Source organism: Balaenoptera borealis, assembly GCF_965194805.1.
Source record: "Balaenoptera borealis genome assembly, chromosome: 17".
In the NCBI taxonomy this organism is placed as follows: Eukaryota; Metazoa; Chordata; class Mammalia; order Artiodactyla; family Balaenopteridae; genus Balaenoptera; species Balaenoptera borealis.
This window is the reverse complement of record NC_138876.1, coordinates 14,547,979-14,569,674: the sequence shown is the minus strand read 5'-3', so window position 1 is coordinate 14,569,674 and position 21,696 is coordinate 14,547,979. Positions and strand designations below refer to the sequence as shown.

The window sequence follows — 21,696 nt, the reverse complement described above, 5'->3', positions numbered from 1 at the left end:
AAAAGACAACATGCTTTCAAGGATAAAGCATGGCAACATCATACCAATTACCCAATGAGTACAGAACTGAATTCTGAAAATTAAATTGCCCTGGGAAGAACCACTCTTTATCCTACTCAGAGGACAAAAGAAGACTGATCTATTTTAATCCTTTTATAAAACCTCAGTTCCATAAAGAAGGAAGCACTGGTCTCCACCAATCCGTTATCAGGAACAAACTATAGCGGTTGTTGATCTAAAGTGACTGGCATATCTCTTCCAGAAAAGTTCTAAAATGAGCCTAATCACTCTAGTCTGAGAATCCTGAAAAAGAAAGAAGAAAAACCGGAAGGTGTTCCTTGTTGTGGGCAAAGGCAGTAAAGCCTCTCCCTCCCGCTTCTCCCAGCCATCACCTAAGCTGGAGGAAGCTCCACGCACTTGGAATCAATCAGGAGACCCGGTTCCATTACCGGCTCTGTGTTTTTTTGTTTTTTTAACTGTACGACCACAGACAAATTAGGACCCTCGAAACTCTTTTTTGAAATCCAAAGGACTTTGGCATGTCATAGGTGAGGGAGTTAAGGTGCAGAGAGTAGCAATGACTTGCCCAAACTCACAGCCCGTGGTAGAACTGGAATTCAAACCCGGGTCCGTCAGACCGTAAAAGCTTCCACCAACCACTCAGGTTTCTGGAGAGTAAATGAAGAAATCACGACGTCCACAGAGCATTGCTCCCGGAAACTTGGAAGGATCAGATGCGGACTAAGCAGCTGAACATCACTTCCTAAAGCGCCAAAGAGGCGTGGAAAATTGTTTCCACCTGAGTGGAGATGCAGAGCCTGGACTGCAGCAGCAGCTCCAGGAAAACCCTTAGTCCTCCACGCCAGGCTCCCTCATCCAGACCCCACCCCATGCCGCAGAAGCCCCCACCACGGCCAGCGCGGCCCAGCCCTGGGGCGGGGGAGGGGACGGGGGACGTGAAGGAGGGGGCGCGCGCACACCGCCCCTACTCACCTGTCACCCGGGCCGCGCCAAGGCGCACGCGCAGGGCCGGCGGTCGCGCGCGGAGTCAGCACCCCGGCCCCCACTCCTCCGTCTCCGCAGGGGTCCTCTTCCACCCCCAGGCCTTATCCAGAGCCGGCCGGACCCCGGCTTCCGCCCCGAGCTCCCTCGGCCGTCACATGACAAAGGGGCGGAGAGCGGGGCGGGGCGTCACGTGACCACTCGCCGGCGACGACTGATGACGCCTGAGCCCGCGCTCGCCGTTTCAGCGACAGGATTAGGGAGTTAAGGAAGTAGTTGGGGGTCTTGGTGTGGGGAGTCCAGGCGCAGCCAAACGGAGCTACATCGGGCAGCCAGGTAAGGCAAGAGCGGGGCGTGGCGATGGGGAGGGTGATGGGGGGTGTTGCCTCCCTCTCGGGCTCTCCGCCGGTGCCCCGAGCTACGGTCTGTGGACCTGTGTTGTGGTCCTGGTTCTTTTCACGCCACAGCAATGAGGCTGGGGCGGTTTACCTCCCTCTCCAAGACGCCATCTCTCCATCCTTGGGCTCTATGTGTGTGGGGCAAAGATCACGAATTCTTTTTTGATTTTTTATTGAAATACAGTTGATTTACAATGTGTTAATTTTAGGTGTACAGCAAAGTGATTCAGGTAAATATATATGTATAATTATATATATATAGAGAGAGAGTGATTCAGGTAAATGTATATATATATATATTCCTTTTCAGATTCTTTTCCTTTGTAGCTTATTAAGATATTGAATATAGTTTCCCGTTCTATACAGTAGGACCTTGTTTTGTCTATTTTATATATAGTAGTGTGAGATCACGAATTCTTGATCTAAATAAATCTGGTTTGAGCCGGCTTTCAAAGCAGGGCCTTGGGCAGATCCTTTAAATAAACTCTCTGGGCGTCAGTTTCCTTTTCTCTCCTAGAAATGGTTGTGAAGATTAAGGATAATGAGAACGAATTGTAGGGGCACCAGTTTATGGCGTGCTATAGGGAACCTAGAAATGGTGGTTTCTGTTACTGATGTAACTCTCCTAAATCTTTACTGGTCACCTATTTCGTGTGAGGAGCTGTCTTATGTTATGTGGAATCTGTCAGAATTCTAGTTTAAGTTGCTCCCAGGGTGAAAGAGTGGCAGATATGGGAGCAAGTAGTTATGATGGTTTTTAAAATAGAAAGGGAGAGGGAGAGAGAGAAAGAGGGGGATAGTGGTAGCATGAAGGAGAGAACAAGCAACTGAGAGGGCTTCATAAAGATGTAACCTTGCGTACTGAAAAAGAAGATACAGCTATGGCTGAACTTGTATAGGGCCCTGTGGATTTAACGGAGGTCAGCACAGTATCTAAATTATTTGCTCTATGCTTACCACTTGTTGTACAGAAGGATGAGAGGAGTATTTTTATTTTTACATTAGCTAATAATTGGCCTCACCTACAGAGAATCTTATAGACCTGCTCTGGTCTGAATGTTTGTGTCCTCCTCCTACCCACACCCCCCAATTCATATGTTGAATTCCTAAAGCCAGTGTGATGGTATTAAGAGGTAGAGCCTTTGGGAAGAGCTTAGGTCACGAGGATGGAGCCCTCCTAGTAGGCTTAATACCTTTATAAAAGAGGCTCCAGAGAGCTCCCTTGCCCCTTCTGCCATGTGAAGACACAGAACTAGAAGGCCCTGGCCATGAATCACCGGATGAGGGCCTTCACCAGAATGCGACTATGCTGGTGCCTTGACCTTGGACTTCCCAACCTCCAGAACTGTGAGAAATGTTTCTGTTGTTTATACGTTATTGTGTCTGGTATTTTGTTACAGCAGCACCAACAGACAAAGGCAAGGCCTGTTAGGGAAGGCAACATAACATGCTAGGGAAAAGCTCAGGAAGTGCATAACCTTGTTTTAAACTTTCTTTGAGACCATAGGTACAGAGAACAAAACAGTCACAGTTCCCTGGGGAAGGCTCCAAAGGGGGTTAGTTTAAACCAGTGTTTCTCAACCACTGCACTGTTGACATTTGGTGCCAAATAATTCTTTGCTGTGGGGGGCTGTCCTGTGAATTATGTACTTAGCTGTACTTAGTGGGAGAAATAGGGAGAAGTGCGTTTAGTCCATCTTTCGCCTCCAGCCATTCTCTTTGCTTCTCGATCTGAATCGTTCCTCTTGATAGTGCAGAATTAACAGACGGACGTTTTCCCCACCTCTCTGCAAGTGTAAAGTTTCATTGGCGTAATGTGAATTTTGCATTCATATAATAAGGATGGCTACCATGCAGTAGACACTTTCCATTTATCCTGGATTATATTAATCCTTATATACGTTGTGTCTTAGTCAGCTCAGGCTGCTATTAAAAAAATACCATAGACTGGTGGCTTAAGCAACAGAAATTTATTTCTCACAGATTTGGAGACTGGAAGTTGGGGACCATGGTGCTGGTATGGTTGGATGCTGGTGAGGGCTCTCTTCCTGGTTTGTAGGCAGCCACCTTACTGTATCTTTACATGGTGGACAGAGAGAGCAAACCCTGGTGTCTCTTCCTCTTCTAATGACACTAATCCCATCATGAGGGCTCCCCCCTCACTTAAACTTAATCAACTCCCAAAGGCTCCATCTCTATATATCATCACATTGGGAGTTAAGGTAAACATAAATTTGGGGGGGACAAAGTTACCTCAGTGTTCTCCATACTTGAATTATTTGGGGTGCTTCATAAAAATAATAGTTTCCTCCATGTCCACTAGAGACTGATTCAATAGGTCTGAGATAGTATCCATTAATAACTATATTTTTAGTAAGTATTTCAACTGATTCTTAAGATCAGACAAGTTTGAGAAAACTACAAAATTTAATTTCGGGGACTTCCCTGATGGCGCAGTGATTAAGAATCAGCCTGCCAATGCAGGGGACGCGGGTTCAAGCCCTGGTCTGGGAAGATCCCACATGCCGCGGAGCAACTAAGCCCCTCCTCCACAACTACTGAGCCCGCGTGCCACAACTACTGAGCCTGCGCTCTAGAGCCCGTGCTCCGCAACAAGAGAAGTCACCGCAATGAGAAGTCCGTGCACCACAACGAAGAGTAGCCCCCACTCACCGCAACTAGGGAAAGCCTGCGCACAGCGACGAAGACCCAATGCAGCCAAAAATAAATAAATAATAAATAAATAAATACATTTATTTGAAAAAATTTAATTTATTCTTACAATAATGCTGTGAGATAGATGTGATTATCTCCTTTTTACACGGGAGCAAACTGAAGATAGAGAAGTTAAGCAACTCAACCAGAGTGATGCAGTTTTAAGTGGGGTGGACAAGGTGGAATTTCCAGGCATTCATGTCCAAGGTCCGTTCACTTATGCGCTATTCTGTATTGCTGCTCACAGTATTGTATGAGTAACTTGATGGTAATATTTGCTCTCATTTTAAAAGATTATATGCCAGACATTATTCTGAGTGTTTTGTTATACATATGAACTCACTCAGTCCTCTCAGTAATCCTTGAAGTCAGCACTGGATCATGCCCATGTTGCAGAAAGGAAAAGTGAAGCATTGAGAGGTTAAATAACTTGCCTAAAGTTATTCAGCTACTTAATTGGCAAAATCAGTCTTCGAACTCATGTAGTCTGGCTCCAGAGGCTACAGTGTTTAACCCCTACTAGAGTTTTTAGTCATTAACCCCTACTAGTATCACCTCCATATTCTACTCTATAACGTAACTGATGTTTATTTTTAATATAAATGTGTTTCATGTTATCTTTAAGTAAAATTAATATTCCAGGAAGATATATCATGTTCATACTGTGGCTTTACTCCGTCTGGCTTACCCCCTGGTGTGTGTATGTGTGTGTGTGTGTGTGTATACACTTTGATAATTGTGTTTCCAGAACAGTGCTATCCAATGTAGTAGCCATTAGGCACATGTGGCTATTTAAAATTTGTTTTGATTTTGCATTATTTTAATATAGCAAAGCATTGACAAGAATAATAGGCAACTTATTTGATAAATTTGGTTTTATAAAAATATTTGTTGGGCTTCCCTGGTGGCGCAGTGGTTGAGAGTCTGCCTGCCAGTGCAGGGCACACGGGTTCGAGCCCTGGTTTGGGAGGATCCCACGTGCCGCGGAGCAGCTGGGCCCGTGAGCCACAATTGCTGAGCCTGCGTGTCTGGAGCCTGTGCTCCGCAACAGGAGAGGCCGTGATAGTGAGAGGCCCGCGCACCGCGGTGAAGAGTGGCCCCCGCTTGCCACAACGAGAGAAAGCCCTCACACAGAAACGAAGACCCAACACAGCCATAAATAAATAAATAAATAAATACTTAAAAAAAAAACAAAAAACAGAGGTTTCTCTCAGCCAAGGGCAAAATAGGAAATCAGAGAGATACAGCAGAAGTCAGCCAACACCCTGTTTAAAAAAAAAAAAAAAAAATTTGTTGAAAAGAGGCAAAAAACGGTATGTAAAAATATTAGTGATGAAATATTTACATATATCTATTTCAAAAATTAGAATAGAAAATATTCTCCATTTAGAAGCATTACTTCTGAGATTACCAGGTTCCCTGGCACCTGTAGTGTTTCACAATTTTAAAAAAATCATGGTCTTCAGAGAAGAGTCATTTGAAGGTGTCAACAGTTTCACATTCATAAGCATGACATGCAATTTTGAAGAGAATCGCAGGAAATTCTATGAAAAATTAAAATAATAAGACCACATTGAGATAATATATCTTCAGAAAAATACTGGTGTCATAGTATTAAAGACAGATATGGCTAATAAACTGATTAATGAATGTAAATATGTACCAAGAATAACAGTTTCTTTTTTTTTAAAGTTTTGGTAATCAATATAAAAAGATTTCTAAATCTGTTTTAATGCATGTAGATATATGTTACTATTATTTTTCAAAAGTGTAGTTGACTTCCAATATGGCTATTTAAATTTAAATTGATTAAAATTAAATAAAATTTAAAACTCAATTCCTCAGTCATGCTAATCACATCAATAGTCATGCTATTATGACTCTCAGTAATCACTGCTAATCAATAGTCACACGTGCCTAATAGCTTCTGTATTGGACAATGCAGATTATAGAACATTTTTGTCATGGCAGAAAGTTCTATTAGACAGTGCTGCTCTAGACAGTTTAGACTTACACTAGAATCAAGATTGACTAGAAAACTGAATACTTGAACCATATCGTTTGATCTTTGCAGGATTGTGTTTTTTGAGTAACAGTTGGTGTTATAATAGGTATACCCCCAAATCTAAATGGCTTTGCACAATTGAAGTTTTTTATTTCTTTCATGCATGGAGCCTGATTGGTGGGCAGTTTTCCTCCAAGCAGTGAAGTAGGAACCTAGGCTTCTTCCATTTGGTGGTCCTCTGTCTTCAGTATGTGGCTTCTAAGGTCATTGCTTGTCTGTTTCAAGCTGACAAATGGGAAAGAGTGTGGAGATAGAGTGCCGTTTTCATGGACAGGGCCTGGAAATGGCTTCTCTTTCACTGCCTTGAATTCAGTCATACGGCCACACCTAACTGCAAGGAAGGCTGCAAACTGTGGTCTAGCTGTACAAGCAGGTTGAAAAGGAAATGGGTTTGGTGGGCACTGAGCTGGAATCTGCCACAAGTGTCCTGTCCTTAGCTTACCCTGAGACATAATCTAAGAAACAGTCCTCAGAAGCTTACTATTGCTGTATCATAAGAATATTACTAAGGACATTTTTCAGTGTGACTCTTACTATCTCATACGTGATGATCCATGCTGCCTTGGTTGCCATGGAAAGCCTTATTTTTCTTGAGTTCTTGGCGTACTTTATGGAGAAAGAGAATTCTGTAATTTTCACTTTTTGTTTTGCTTGTCAGGAAATCTCATAGCCGAATTTGTATTTACAAATATAGTGCTGTGTAGAATCAAAGAATCCTAAAGCTTATATGATTACATCCTAAATTTTCTCATGTACTTGGTTTTCCCTTTAATCTGTTTTTTGATCCTGATTTTTATGAATTTACATGTTTTCCATCTTATTGCATATGTTTGTGTTTATATTGTGTTAACCATCCCAACTTGTTTGGTGTAATAAAGTGAGATTGTAAATAAATACTGTCTTTCACCAAAACACACATATTCAAAACACCATTATTGTTGTTTTTTTAAAATTTTTTTTTATTGGGGTATAGTTGTTTTACAATGTCATGATAGTTTCTACTGTACGGTGAAGTAGAGTTCCCTGTGCTATACAGCAGGTTCTCATTAGTTATCTACTTTATACATATTAGTGTATATATGTCAATCCCAATCTCCCAATTCATCCCACCCCCACTCCTTTGTCGTTATTGGTTTTTCATTCATATACATGGTCATGTCTTCTCTCTCTCAGTGTGAAATTTTAACACCACAGAAACTCCCAGAAGATAACATAATGAGAACCCTTGTTCCATCATCTGGATTTTAACATCTGTAACATTTTGCCATATTTGCTTCAGGTCTTGATTTTTAAGATCATTTAAAGAAAAAAAACAGATAAAGTTAAAGTCCCCAGGTCTACCTGGACCTTTATCCTTCATTAAGACTGTCTATGCTATGTTCCAAAAAATACTTACTGAATATTTGTTAATTGAATGATTTGAATTGATGATGAGTTGTATTATGGATGTTTGTAGTAGACTAACACCTCAAAAATAGAAATTAACATCTTAAGTGCCTTCTCTGTGACCTTCCCTTTTTATACCCTGTGTCGTTTTCAATGAATCTAATGATTGACAGGCCTATTTGTTGAATGAATGGATGAATTTAATGAAAAGGGACCAATAATTGAGAAACTACTGTAGTAATCCAGTTGTGAGGTAAACATGGTGGCAGTGGAGAGGATTGGAAGGGCCACAGATACTAGACAGCTCAGAGACAGTTAAGCAATCTGTCCATGGTCACTCAGCAGTACAGTGGCAGAACCTGAATTCACGCTGTATCAGTATGATTTCTGAGAAAATACCTTTTTTGCTACCGTACAGCCTTTCCTCTAAGCCTGTGTAAATTCTCTCCACTTTTCTGGATGGTTTCAGTGGACTGAATTTCAGGTGGTTTGTGAATTAAGCAAAGATGTCTTTTTGTAGGGAGCTTTACGTAAGTAGTCCAAAGCTTAAAGAGTTGGTGGTTGAAGATACAGATTAGGGAGTGTTTTAATACGAAGATAATAATTGAAACTGTTACAGTGGGTGAGCTACCAGAAGATAAGAATTTACAGACAAATTCTGTTTTTTTCTGAAACAATCTGGGATCTCACCAAGTCTATAAATCTTAGAACCCAGAGGAACTGTCAGAAATAAAAGTTTTCTTATAATTTTCAGAATTCAATATGTATATGTGTCAGATAAGTTAAAAATTACAGGTTTTCAAAATTCTCCCTTATTAAACTATTTTATTGCTACTATTTTCATTTTTTGGAAGAATGCTTTATATGAGCAGTGTGCTTTTTCTGACACACTTATGATACACTTATGTAGGAACTGTGCTGTTGTTGAATTCTTTAAAGAATCTGGGAATCTTTTGGAAGACGATGTTCCCCCTCCTTTATATATTGAAGTACATCTTCTTTATATATTGAAATGCATCTATTATGTTTGGTGGCCCAGATGATGGGACAATGCTTTGATATCGTTTCAAGTGATATAGAATGTAGATAATTGTGTAGCACTTGTGGGGTACTTGATACATTCATATAGATGTTTATAGTGGTTCTGTTTTCCTATGCAGTTATTATTCTTATTCATAAATTTTGTTTCATTGTGTTTGAAAACTTAGGTAATAATTTCAAGATGCCAGGGCGTTCCACTTCAAGTTCAGGTTCAACTGGTTTTATATCCTTCAGTGGTGTAGAATCTGCACTCTCCTCCTTGAAAAACTTCCAGTCCTGCATCAGCTCTGGAATGGACACAGCTTCTACTGTTGCTTTGAATCTTGTGGAAACTCAGAGTAAGTAATAATTAAAACTTATTTCTTTTGTGTCTATTTTGACGTAACCCTGAGTGGTGGCATTGCTCTAGGGATGCAAGATACCGCTCACCTTTTGGGTAACCTTGGGACAATCATTTAATCCCTCTGGACATCTGTTTTCTCATCTTGTTTTACGTACCACATAGTGATGTACTGCGGATGAGATGAGATTGACTCATTCATATGTGTTCAAACCCCCATGAGCCACTAGAGACTGCACTAGAAATTTATGGGCTGAAACATGAAGGTATCTGACCTCAAGGAACATACAATCAAAAGTATGTGACATTTGTGGGACTTCCCTGGTGGCACAGTGGTTAAGAATTCGCCTGCCAATGCGGGAGACACGGGTTCGATCCCTGGTCCGGGAAGATCCCACATGCTGCGGAGCAACTAAGCCCGTGCTTCACAACTACTGAGCCTGCGCTCTAGAGCCTGCGAGCCACAACTACTGAGACCACACACCGCAACTGCTGAAGCCTGAGTGCCTATAGCCCGTGCTCCGCAACAAGAGAAGCCACCGCAATGAGAAGCCCATGCACTGCAACGAAGAGTAGCCCCTGCTCGCCGCAACTAGAGAAAGCCTACGTCCAGCAACAAAGACCCAACACAGCCAAAAAAAAAAAAAAGTATGTGACATTTGTGAACTGTACAGTATACAGCATTATGATAGTTATTTTCCAGTAATTTAACTATATTTTGTTCATGCTTAATTACTCAGTAGACAGACTAAGCTGATGCTAGGGGTACTGGTAAAGGAAGGCCTCTACAAAAAATGAGAGAAGTTCAGTTTTGCTGAACTTGACCACAATTTTTTGATGAGAAGATCTAGAAAGATGTTATTTGCTTTGTTTGGATTAAATTTGTTTTTATTTTATATTATATATGGAAGCAGGGGAGCACCATAATCTTTTTGTTTTCCTTTTAATATCACTGTTTTTCAGCAATTTGATTGTGATGTGCCTTGTTGTGATTTTCTTTGTTTATTCTGTCCAGTGTTCTTCGAGCTTTATGGATTTGTAGGCTTACACTTTTGATCAAATTTGGAAAAAAAATTCTGCTGCTATTTCTCTCCCCTCTCTTCTCCTTCTGGGGCTCCAGTTACATATACGTTAGGCTGCTTGGTAATGTCTCATAAGTCACTGAGGCTCTGGTGATTTTTTTCAAGTCTTTTTTTCTCTCTGACTTTAGTATGAATAGTTTCTTTTGCTGTGTCTTCAAGTTCATTAGTCCTGTCTTCTCAAGTGTCTAATTGACTAAATCTATCCAGGGAATTTTTAATTTCAGAGACTGTACTTTTCAGCTTTAGAAGACATGGAAAAGAACTAAATGGAATCTTATTTCTCTCTTCATTGTGCTCATGTTTTCCTCTGTATGCTTGATCACATGGAGCGTATTTATAATAGCTATTTTAGTATCCTTGTCTGCTAATTCTGTCATCTCTGTCTGTTGCCACTTGTGTGTATTATGTTGTTGAGTTTTTGGATTTTGTCATCTTCCTTTAAAGAGTATTGACCTTTGTTTTGGTTGGCAGCTAAGTAATTTGCGGATTAGGCTGATCCATCCCAGGCTTGTTGTTACACTTTGTTAGGGCAGGTCCAGTGTAGCTTTACTTGAGGGCTAATTTAGCCTTGTTACAAAGCTTGGTCTTTCTGGAGTCTCTGTTGATTGCCCAGAGAGTTCAATGAAAAAGCTCTACTCTGCTGGATGGAATTTGAATGTCTTCCAGTCCTGCGTGAATTCTGGGAATGGTTCACTTCACAGCTCACAGCAATTGTTCCTCTTCAGCTTAGGATTCAGCATCAGACTCAAGGGGATCTGTGTGTAGATTCCTCAAGGGCTTTCTCTGCGTGCCCCCTCCCAGTGCTCTGTCTCGCAAAACACCTGCTGCTCACCCTCCCTGAACTCCAGCCTCTGTCTTCTCAGTCCTTTAAGACTGCTGTGCTCCGCTTGGATTCCTCCTCCCTTGTGCAGGGAAGAGGGCAATTGGAGGACTTAACCTCGCTTGCTTTCCTTTTTGCAGGCATCCCAATTCTGCTCTGCCTATTGTCCCACTGCCTGAAAGCAGTTGCTTCATATATTTTGTCCAGCCTTATAGTCACTCATGGCAGGAAGTTCAGTTCCATACTAGATATTCATTCACAGCTGGCAGCAGAAGTCACCCATCATCTTTAGTGGGTGGCCTCTAAAGGTCTTACCTCTGTCCAGCCTGGTTTGTAGTCTCCTTTTGATGGTGATGGATATTTGGCTTTGGTAGGTAGGCCTGGGTGAACTCATAATAAGATCTTAAATCATAAGAGAGAAGAGCTGGTACATAACCTCCTGGAGGATTGTAGTCAGTTTTTTTCAGGATTTGCTTTGAAGGCTTCTTAGTATTTTTGATACAGAGTTCATTTTTGTTTGTTTTTGTTTTATTTTTTTAAAATAAGAAGTACATTTTGATGCAAAATGCAACATCTGTTTCATTTAAAAAGAAATATAAGCATCGTTTTTTGAGAGATTCATGCTCTAAAGCAGGGATTGGCAAAGTTTTTCCATAAGGGGTCAGATAGCAAATGTTTTCAGTTTTGTGAGCCATGTGGTCTCTGTTGCAACTCCTCTGTTGCAGGTCTGACAATTATTATAAAAATAGTTTTGACCCTGTGGACCTTGTGGAAGGGTCTTGGGGACCACATCCTGAGAACTGCTGCTTATGAACCTGAATTGGAGTGCTTATGAGTAGGACTTTGGTGACAGGAGAAACTCCCTACAGAGAGGATGCCTAGGATGACCCCCACTGGAGTAATAGAGCAAGAGCTTGTTAGGAGAGCAGTTTTCACGTGACGCCCGACTGAGGTGCCGTCTGAGGACCCAGAGAGTAGAAAAACACCGGGTATTTAAGTAAATTTGAAAGTAACTCAGCCTCTAACAGTAGATGAAAGACTTTTAGGAGAAGAGCCAATATTGCTACTTAATTGCAGGACTTGGAATCAACCTGATATGGGCTCTAGTCCCAGTTCCAGCTTTAGTTCTATAACTTGCTCAAAGATAGGTAATTTCTTTGAACTTCTAATTTTTTATCTGTGAAATAGAGATAAAAATGCCCATTTTATAAGGTTGTTGGAGTTAAATAAGATAGTATATGCAAAGTGCTCTTAGTGTAGTGTTTATTCAATAACTATCAAAAAGTATAGCCAGCAATTAGAAATTTAAGGGCCAGAGCTTAGAAGGGCCTGTGATGTGAAGAGGGGAGCAAAGGTGGATGAGTTTGTAGTCTATTTAAGGCTTTTGGTTTGCATGCTGCTAAATCAGTAATTCATGTTAGCCAACACTACAATGATTAACAAAGGTTTCTTCCTTTAGGTTGTTTACAGTTTAGCTGGGAAGGAAGACATATACATGCTATTCGAACATTAAGTGAACACTGAGGGCCTAAACATTGAACATTAAGGGCCTAAAAGAAGTTAGGACTTTATTATTGGATGGTTTAAAGTAGAGGAGGAATGTGGCAAGATCCAGGTCTAGAAAGATAACCTCATGGCAATACTGAGGCTGCTATGGAGGATGGAGATACCTCAAGTAGCTAATGAAGTTATTTCAGTAGCTCAGGTGGAAAAAGTAAGTTCAACTAAGATATTATAGTTGAGGTGAAGAGGATTCGATTTGTGTGCTTTGTATCTTATATTATGCCCCTACATTGTGATATAGGCAGGATAGTGTAATGTAAGAGTGCAGAGGTTTGTGTACAGAATGCCTGGGTTCTTGTCGAAGCTCCATCACTTATTATTTTTGTGTCCTTGGACAAGTTTTGTAACCTCTGTTTTAGATTTCTGATTTGTAAATGGCATTATTGTGGGGATTAAATGAGATAATACAAATTACATAGAGCAGTCATTAATACTTAATAAGTGCTCAGTAAATGTTAGCTATCATTTAGTCATTTGGTTTGCATTTGAGTTGACTATTTTCTTGGGCAATAGTCCATGGACTGGGAGAAATTAAAGTGCAGAAGAGCAAGTGGGAAAGTCCATGAACTATCTTCAGAGCAGAAATATTCCCTTTTCTTCTTAGCCTTATAAGATTAGACACACTTTCTGTTGACCTTTTGGGTTGCCCAGTTTCATCACAAATTAGAATGAATTTTGACAAAATAGGTGGTAACAATCACTTAGGGATCATTTTTTCACTTTGCACTGCAATTCTCTTGTCACTATATTATTAAATTATTGGTGGAGGGGATTCCTGCTGCCAAGAACTTGGGTGGTGATGTGTTTTGTTTTGTTTCCTGTTGGTTGCATATTCCTATACAGGTGCTTGCCCCTATTCAACTTTCTAGCATATTTGAAATTATCACCTTTTCCCGTGTTACGTTACAGCATATGGTGTCTGGGCAATTAGACTCTTGCTGCCACCCTATCTATTAATTTTTCTCTAAATTTATTGGTATTCTAGTAATTCTTTATTTGAACTAACTGGGAAATGAAATTTGTTACGTTAGGAGATTTTTCAGGTAACCGGAGCTTATTTTTCAGATTTTAAAGTTTATTACGTACTTTTCTGTCTTCTTAAGCAGAATGTACCGACCTAATTTATCAGAGCTGTAGGTATCAACATCATCTTTAAGCAACTGAATTTTCATAAGCCCTTTAAGTTTAGTCAAGTAAACTTGAGGAATGGCCCTTTCCTAAAATGTTAGTGTACCTCAGGTTGCGTCCTCTCTCTTCCTGCCCGTGTCAGGGTGTGTCTTCAGATGGCCTTCAGAGGTTTGGTTAATGTTCTGCGATTCCGTGGAAAATGTATGTGCCTGAGGATTGACAGTTCTTATCAGATTCTCGCTGAATATTTGTGAGGAACGTTTGGAAGAAAAGAGTAAAAGGATGTATATTTAAATTGCCCAAGGGTCCAGCAGATGAGAAAACTTTGTTGGAGAGCTTCTGGATTTTACTCTCTATATTGCTTTTCTTTCTGTGACTTGCTGAAAGAAACAGAGCAGAAAGACTTCAGTTATTATGGTCAGTCAGGTAATTGGATGTTTGTTGAACTATTCTGAGGTACGGTGATGATAATGATGGCCATAATGATCAAAAGATGATAATAGCTTGATTGGTTACACACGTCTAATGTATGCAGGCACTGTGCTGTTTTCACAAGTGATATCTCACTTGGTCCTAACTAATCCTTCAGAGTAAGGACTGTTGTTATCCCCACTGGGTACATGAGCCACTGAGGCTTAGCGAAGTTAAGTGCTCTCCAAAGGTCACACAGTTACTAAGTGGTGGGAGTTGAGATTTGAGCATAAGGGATTTGATTGCAGTTTCTGCCCTTAACCATTACACTTTATTGAAAATTGATTGTGTTCGTCTGATGGCATTTGCAGCAGTTGGATAATATTGAAATAACATTTAGTGGTATTTAGCTCAGAAAATTTTGGTTATTTTGTTGAGGTTAACATTATCTGATTTTTCTTTTTTCTCCCTCTTCTTCTTCCTTTCCTTCTTGCTTTTGAATTCTGAAATGAGGTTGCATGCTTTTTCTTAAACAGCCCATCAGCTTTTGTCCTATTCTGCTAGTGAGGTTCTCAATGACTTGCCTTGGACATTCACGTGTTCCCTGGACTTTGGTGTCTTCTACTTGTAAAGGCAGAGTTGAGTCTGGTCGTGGAAGGAAGAAGCTGGGACCTTTTGGGGTCATTGTACTGACCCTAGTCTGTCTATTTCTGGACTTGTTGTAATGGCAGGAAAATCAGTTCCTTTTTGGTTAAGTGATGGTGGTCAGGTTTCCTCTCCATGCAGCGAGTTGCGGTCCTGACTGATAGAAGTGATACAGTGAATTGATTGCATGATAGTCTGTTCTTTCATGTATCCAGAATTTGTACTCTCGTTAAGAGTCATCATCTTTTTTTTTTAATTATTTATTTATTTATTTATTTTAGTTGTGTTGGGTCTTCGTTTCTGTGCAAGGGCTTTCTCTAGTTGTGGCAAGCGGGGGCCACTCTTCATCGCGATGCGCGGGTCTCTCACCATCGCGGCCTCTCTTGTTGCGGAGCACAGGCTCCAGACGCGCAGGCTCAGCAGTTGTGGCTCACGGGCCCACTTGCTCCGTGTCATGTGGGATCTTCCCAGACCAGGGCTCGAGCCCGCGTCCCCTGCATTGGCAGGCAGACTCTCAACCACTGCGCCACCAGGGAAGCCCCGAGAGTCATCATCTTTTTAAACCTGATTCCTTTTTTTCTCACCTTGATCTCCACCTTGGCAATAAACAGAACTTTCACTTTGTGACAGTTACTTTAGAGTTAATGATGAATAAAGAACAGCCATCAGGGGCTTCCCTGGTGGCGCAGTGTTTGAGAGTCTGCCCGCCAATGCAGAGGACACGGGTTCGAGCCCTGGTCTGGGAGGATCCCACATGCCGCGGAGCAGCTGGGCCCATGAGCCACGGCTACTGAGCCTGCGCGTCTGGAGCCTGTGCTCCGCAACAAGAGAGGCCGCGATAGTGAAAGGCCCGCGCACTGCGATGAAGAGTGGCCCCCGCTCGCCACAACTGGAGAAAGCCCTCACACAGAAACGAAGACCCAGCACAGCCAAAAATAAATAAATTAAAAAAAAAAAAAAAAAAAGAACAGCCATCAGAGTTAAAAATTACATGGCCTTAGAAATTTGTGCTTCTTATGAATAACTGAACTTTCAGATTTGCAAACCTTAAGCATTCAGTTGAGTGCATACTTCTGAATCTGGATGCTTAGGTGGGTAATATTCTAGTTTTCCCCCTGATATAAGGCATTCTAAAAATCTAAAAATTTGAGGGATAGAGAGAAAAAGAAAAAGAAAATTATGAACACCCATAACCCTATCACCCATCACCTAATTTTATGAAAAAGGAGTAATTATTTTACTTAAATCTTTTATGTTAAATTTATTTTGAAAATTACTTAATGGTTTGAGAAGCCAGCACGTACTGACCTCACATTCTCAAGACCTATTTTCTTAGGAAGATCCACATTATGGATTTTCATTATGCTGTAATAAATTTCTCCATCTAGAGAACTGCTTCTTATAGCCAGGACTCTAGTTAAGTGGGAAGGTTTCTTTTTGGCCTTGCTGTTATACTTTATTCCATAATTATGTTATTGAGTAGAAGCAGAAATTAGAAGAAAGTAATAATAGTCGGGTGGTGGCCACAAAGACAATAAAAATAACAACCATAAGAAGCCAATGTTTGTATTTCTTATATAGCTTTTAAAACTGGAGTCAATTATAAAAGCAAAATATTATTATAACTTAAATAAATGAAGGCCATTGAAAATTATGGTATCTGTAGTGTTAAAAGTATAAAGGCATTGCCTACAGAATAGTAAAAATCCAGCTCTCTCAAAAAGCTCAGTTGTTTTGCCTATATCTTCGTATTTCCCAGGTGTAAGGAAAAACTGCACTGTTTCTACTCTGCTACTCACAGTGCTTGTGACACTTCTAGCTCCACTTCCCACTCCAAGCAATTCTCCAATTCTCCATTTCTCCAACTGGGTGTCCTACAATTCAATTCAGTTCTGAGACTGTTTACCTGGAGTTAGTGTCAGATCTCACAGGTTAAGCGCTCAGTCCTATAAGACTGCCCCTACTGCCCTTGGGTTCTATAATTTGCTAGAGCAGCTCACAGAACTCAGGAAAACAGTTTATTTACTAGATTACCGATTTATTATAAAAAGGTGCATCACAGGAACAGCCAGATGGAAGAGATGCAAAGGGCAAGGTAAGTGGGAAGGGGCACAGAGCTTCCATGCCCTCTCCAGACTTGCCTCGCTCCCAGCACCTCCGTGTGTTCACCGACCTGGAAGCTCTCTGAACCCTGCCCTTTTGGGTTTTTATGGAGGCTTCATTAAGTACCCACGCACGAGCAATTAAATCATTGGCCATTAGTGATTGAGTCAATCTCCAGCCCTCTAATCATGTGGTTGGTTCCCATGGCAACCAGCCCCCATCTTGAGACTATCCAGGTACCCCTAGCCACCAGTCATCTCATTAGAATACAAAAAGACTTTTATCACTTTGATGATTCCAAGGGTTTTAGGGGCAGAAACCAAATATATATTTCTTCCTATTATGTCACACCAGGACTGTGTGTGTTTGTTCATTGTAGTGGCATATTTGTAGACTCTACAGTTAATCAAGTGAAAAGAACTTCCGATGAAATACATTTTTGGAGGAGATTGAAATATGCTAATAAAAAGAATCACAGGGAAAATTTTCACAATGATGTATATATTAGGGCAGTGCAATAAAGTGAGAAAACAGCCTTGTAACATCAATTAAGGTCCACAAAAAGATTTACCAGAATAAAATTTCCTGTTCCTTTTCCTCAATCCCTCTCCTTTGTCATCAGCAGTATTCATATTGATAATCCATTAATGCCATTTTGAGGCTGAAAGGAACCTTAGCGGTTAGGTGATCTCTGATGCTTTTACTCACTGGTTCTTACTTCAGGGAATGGGAGCTTTTCAGAATGAGTGAGGTTTGTCAGCCTCTAGGGTTGGGCAGAGAATAGGAATGAGGAAATGGGGGGGTGTGACAGCCCTCCATTCTTCTCCCCTACTGGTTATGAGTACAAAATGAGTACATTCCCTCTCTTCTTAACATTAATAAAATTTAGACTTGCTTTCAGATTGTGTGCTCAGGAAGTTGCCTATAAGCACATGATCTGAAAATCTGAGCATGTGTTTTGTCTGGCATGATTAGGTCCTTGAAATTTAGAAGGGCAACATGTCCTCTTCTCAGAATCTCTAACCCTTTGCCCTGCTTGATTTTTCTCCCTACTACTTACGTCACCACACCTTCTCACATACTATATCATTGGTATAGTTATTTGGTTTGTTGCCTGTCTGCCCTGTACGTAAGCACCGTGACTGCAGGGATTTTTGCCAGGTGCCTCTAACTCCCCCGCCCTCGCCCCTGCTGTTGCCTCTATCAGCACTTGGTATATAGGAAGCACTCAAGAAGTGAATGAATATATTTAAAACCTAGTAGGCAAATTAATATAAAAATTTCCTCTAATTGAGTATCTAGCTCATTTATATATGCACACAGGTTCATATCCATGGGTCCATAGATCCACTCCATCCCTGTATAGACCCCATCTATATAGCCGTATATGCGTAGTGTATATACAGTAGTGGGTGGTTTTGCCCTCAGGGCACCTTTGGCAACGTCTGGAGACATTTCTGGTTGTCACAACTTAGAGGCAGGTGGTGAGTGTGCTACTGGTCTCTACCAGCCTCTAGGTGTTTAGGTGTCGCTAAATATCCTACAATGCATAGGACAGCCCCTGGGCAACATCCAGCCTAAAATGTCAGCAGTGCTGAGGCAGAGGAACTGTGATATACACATATGCACATACGTATTCATTAACTCTGGTAAAAGGAAAATATTGTTTTTTGTCCAGAGAGGTTTTGAAATTTGCCTAGTAGAAAGCATAGGCAATACTAGGGGTTCTTTAGGTAAATAATACCTGAACTTTTATTGTATGTACTGCTTGCTATCAGTTAGGGATTTTTCTCTGTTTTCAGAGGTTCTTCATGTTCTCCTTATATTTTATATTTCTTTTTTGTGTTTATTGTATTTCCCTGTCTGGTCTGTAAGGTCCTTGAGGGTAGGATTCATCTGTAGTCATCCTCATACCCCACCTTCAGAGCCTGGCAGAGGGCTTTGTACATTTTAGGTCGTCTGCAAATGCTTATTGAGTGAATCAATCAATCAATCAATCAAGTAATTAAGGAATTTGGGTGTTGGGTTGAAGCAGCCATAGTAAGAGAATTAACCCCACTCACAAAAATGGGCAAATGCCACAAATCAAGCTGTTCTCATCAACTGGAGAGCTGGTCTTTCAGGTTACCAGCATGCCACGGCGCATTTCTCACATTGGAACGTATTTGCATTTGGTAGATATGGTTGGTAAAAGACTGACCTGAATGCTGGGGGAACTTCAGGGTCAGCCTTTTCCTCAGCTGGTGAGATTCCTGGTACTGTTGACTTGTGTCTTCGAAATACGTGTGAGATGTTGCTATTAAATGTATCACTACCATAATTGTATTGTTTAGTCTTGACCTGGGAACATGCCTCACCTTCTGATGTAACCGTTTCCCAAAGTGTTGAAGTGGGTGAGGAAAAGAGAGCCGCCAGAGCTGACTATAGGCAGATACTATTAAATAAAGGTGCATGCGGTGAAAATCACTGAAAGGGGTAGTCTTATCCTCACTCTACAGATGGGAAAATGAGGCTCATTGAATTGAAGTAACTTACCATAGGGCACGCACCGAAGTGGCAGCCAGGGAATTTGAATTTGAAACCAGTTTGGCCTGATTTCAGCCCCTTGACCTAGATTAATCTGGCGCCCCTTTCTCTTTCTGATGGCCCTCAGTTGATGGCAGTAATCCTTTCTAGCTGTTAGTGATGTGAGAGGCATTTTTTGGGTATATTTTCTCTACTTCTTATTGCAATTATATGAGGTTTTACCTCTTTTTTACAAATGAGAAAATTTTAAATTCAAAAAATTAATTAGTGAACAGTAGAGCATTTGAACTGGCAAAGTAGTATGGCACTTAGCCCCATACAGTGGCTCAACACAGATTCGTCTTTGCAATGATAGCGACAACGAGGAAAGTTCTTTTTAAAAAATCAGTTCAAAGATCTTTTTCTCGTGTTTAAAAAATTATTATTATTATTTACATTTTACTTTTGACCCATCTTTCTGTGACATATTTTTATGAACTCACCTGTGGGTAGAGGGAAGTTTTGAAGAGAAAAAGGAAAGAAGAGTTTTGTCAGAAACTCATCCTATTACGGGCATTTGCTCTTAAAACGTTAGAATTAAATAGTTGGTCTCTGTGGATATCTAAATTTGTATCTTGAAAGGACAAAATCAAAATTAATCAATAGAGCAAGTCTTTGAAATTTCTTTATATTTTATGCCGCCGATATCAATGTCTGTGATGTTACCTGTCATATTGGAGGCTTGGTTTGGCATGGTTAGCCTTTCAGAGTTGATTTTTTTCTGTTAACTGGTAAGTTTGCCGTTTAAGCCATGGAGTAAGGGATGGTATATACTTAATTGTGACTGTGTGGACCAGTGGCCATACAGGGCATATATCTCTTGACCCAGTTTTCTTACTTCAAGCATATAACTTTTTAATTATGAATAAATAGATATTTATTAAAAGGGTTTTTTTGTTTTCTGAGGAAGAGCATAATTTCAAGTTGAATTTAAAGGAATGCAAACATCTAGGTGCATTATGGGACTTCTCTTACTCAACCCCAGTTTAAGTTGTTATTTAAAGTAACCTAGTTCTCCTCTAAGACCTAAATAGAAAATAAACAGTTTAGCAAGTAATCAAGAGAAAGGTTTTTCTCTTTTCTCTTGATTACTTTATAACATAGTTGCACAGGAGCAAATGTAAACATTGGACCCTATTATCATTAGGGTAGGTGACTCAATTTAAAAATCACTAGTGTTCTACCTCCTTGGCTTTTCATGTGTTCCCCCTTTTCAGGTGAGCCCCCTTAAGATGCTGTAACCTGATATCCTGATACCAATAAATGCCTTTTCTTTGTTTCACAGGGCTTTTTGCTTTTTTATTGTATTTTTGTTTTGTTAATGTGTTTGGTCTTTAGAAATTAGAAATTGAGCACTTTTGTTCATTGATGAACCTAATTTTTTAAGACTTTGCACTTAATTTTTGTGTAAGGACTGATTAACCCAATGGTTCTTTTTTTTTTTTTAATTTTATTTATTTATTTATGGCTTTGTCAGATCTTCGTTTCTGTGTGAGGGCTTTCTCTAGTTGTGGCAAGCAGGGGCCACTCTTCATCGCGGTGCGCGGGCCTCTCACTATCGCAGCCTCTCTTGTTGCGGAGCACAGGCTCCAGACGCGCAGGCTCAGTAATTGTGGCTCACGGGCCCATTTGCTCCGCGGCATGTGGGATCTTCCCGGATCAGGGCTCGAACCCGTGTCCCCTGCATTAGCAGGCAGATTCTCAACCACTGCGCCACCAGGGAAGCCCCCCAGTGGTTCTTAAACATGGGAGGGAACCACTTAGAGGGCTTGTTGAAACAGATTGCTGGGCCCCACTGCTAAAGTTTCAATAGGTCTAGAATGAGGCCAAAAATTTGCACTTCTAACAAGTTCTCTGGTGATGCCAATGCTACTGGTTCAGGGACCACACTTTGAGAACCCTGGTCTAATCATTATTTCCCCTTTGACAGGAGAAACCTATGCCACTAGGTGGCACCAAAACACTTCTTATGAGGTAGCCATTGAGGCCTTACTGATCTGTGTGTGTTGATTGCAGGGTTCAGGATTGTGTAAGAAGTACAATCACTAAATTATTGGAATCTAGTAGCTTGGAGCCTGAATTATTCCATATATCTAAAAATACAAAAATTGTGCTGTTTCTATCAGACCAGAAAAACTGTAGGGCTATTAGGATCACAACATTTTAAGATCAGCTCTTCCAGGAATGAGGACTAGACTGCTCATTTCCACTAGCTTTATTTCTAGTTATCCAGGTTACTCAGTTCATTTACCAGCGATAGATGCAGGCCCTGTCACAAAAGAGAAAGAAACATCTCATATTTATTATTTATTATTCTGAGTTAGTGATCTTGATTTTGTTGTTGATAACATTTAAAAACCACTTTAAATTCTATCAGTGGGCCAAATGTATGGGGCACAGTTTTGGGATATTAAAAAGTGTGAAATGTGTTT

The 21,696-nt window shown here is 40.7% G+C and overlaps 2 protein-coding genes across 24 annotated transcripts in view; one reads left to right on the top strand and one right to left on the bottom strand.

The window, feature by feature from the left end:
* Window positions 1–1,160, bottom strand: part of WASHC5 (WASH complex subunit 5) — a 56,470-nt gene extending 55,310 nt beyond the window's left edge. For 4 of the 8 annotated variants that reach the window (XR_014236248.1, XR_014236249.1, XM_082363056.1 and 1 more), the window contains exon 1: window positions 994–1,148. The gene's annotated coding sequence lies outside the window, so the exon portion shown is untranslated. Of the gene's footprint in view, window positions 1–993 lie in introns of all 8 variants that reach the window. The other 4 variants (XM_082363059.1, XM_082363057.1, XM_082363054.1 and 1 more) reach the window with 3 other exon arrangements.
* Window positions 1,161–1,194: 34 nt separating this feature from the next.
* NSMCE2 (NSE2 (MMS21) homolog, SMC5-SMC6 complex SUMO ligase) overlaps window positions 1,195–21,696 on the top strand; it is a 222,642-nt gene continuing 202,140 nt past the window's right edge. For 8 of the 16 annotated variants that reach the window (XM_082363147.1, XM_082363149.1, XM_082363152.1 and 5 more), the window contains exons 1-2: window positions 1,196–1,338; window positions 8,775–8,945. In XM_082363147.1, the coding sequence (XP_082219273.1) occupies window positions 8,789–8,945 (157 nt within the window). In that variant the 5' untranslated portion in view covers window positions 1,196–1,338; window positions 8,775–8,788. Of the gene's footprint in view, window positions 1,339–8,774; window positions 8,946–21,696 lie in introns of all 16 variants that reach the window. The other 8 variants (XM_082363137.1, XM_082363139.1, XM_082363143.1 and 5 more) reach the window with 3 other exon arrangements.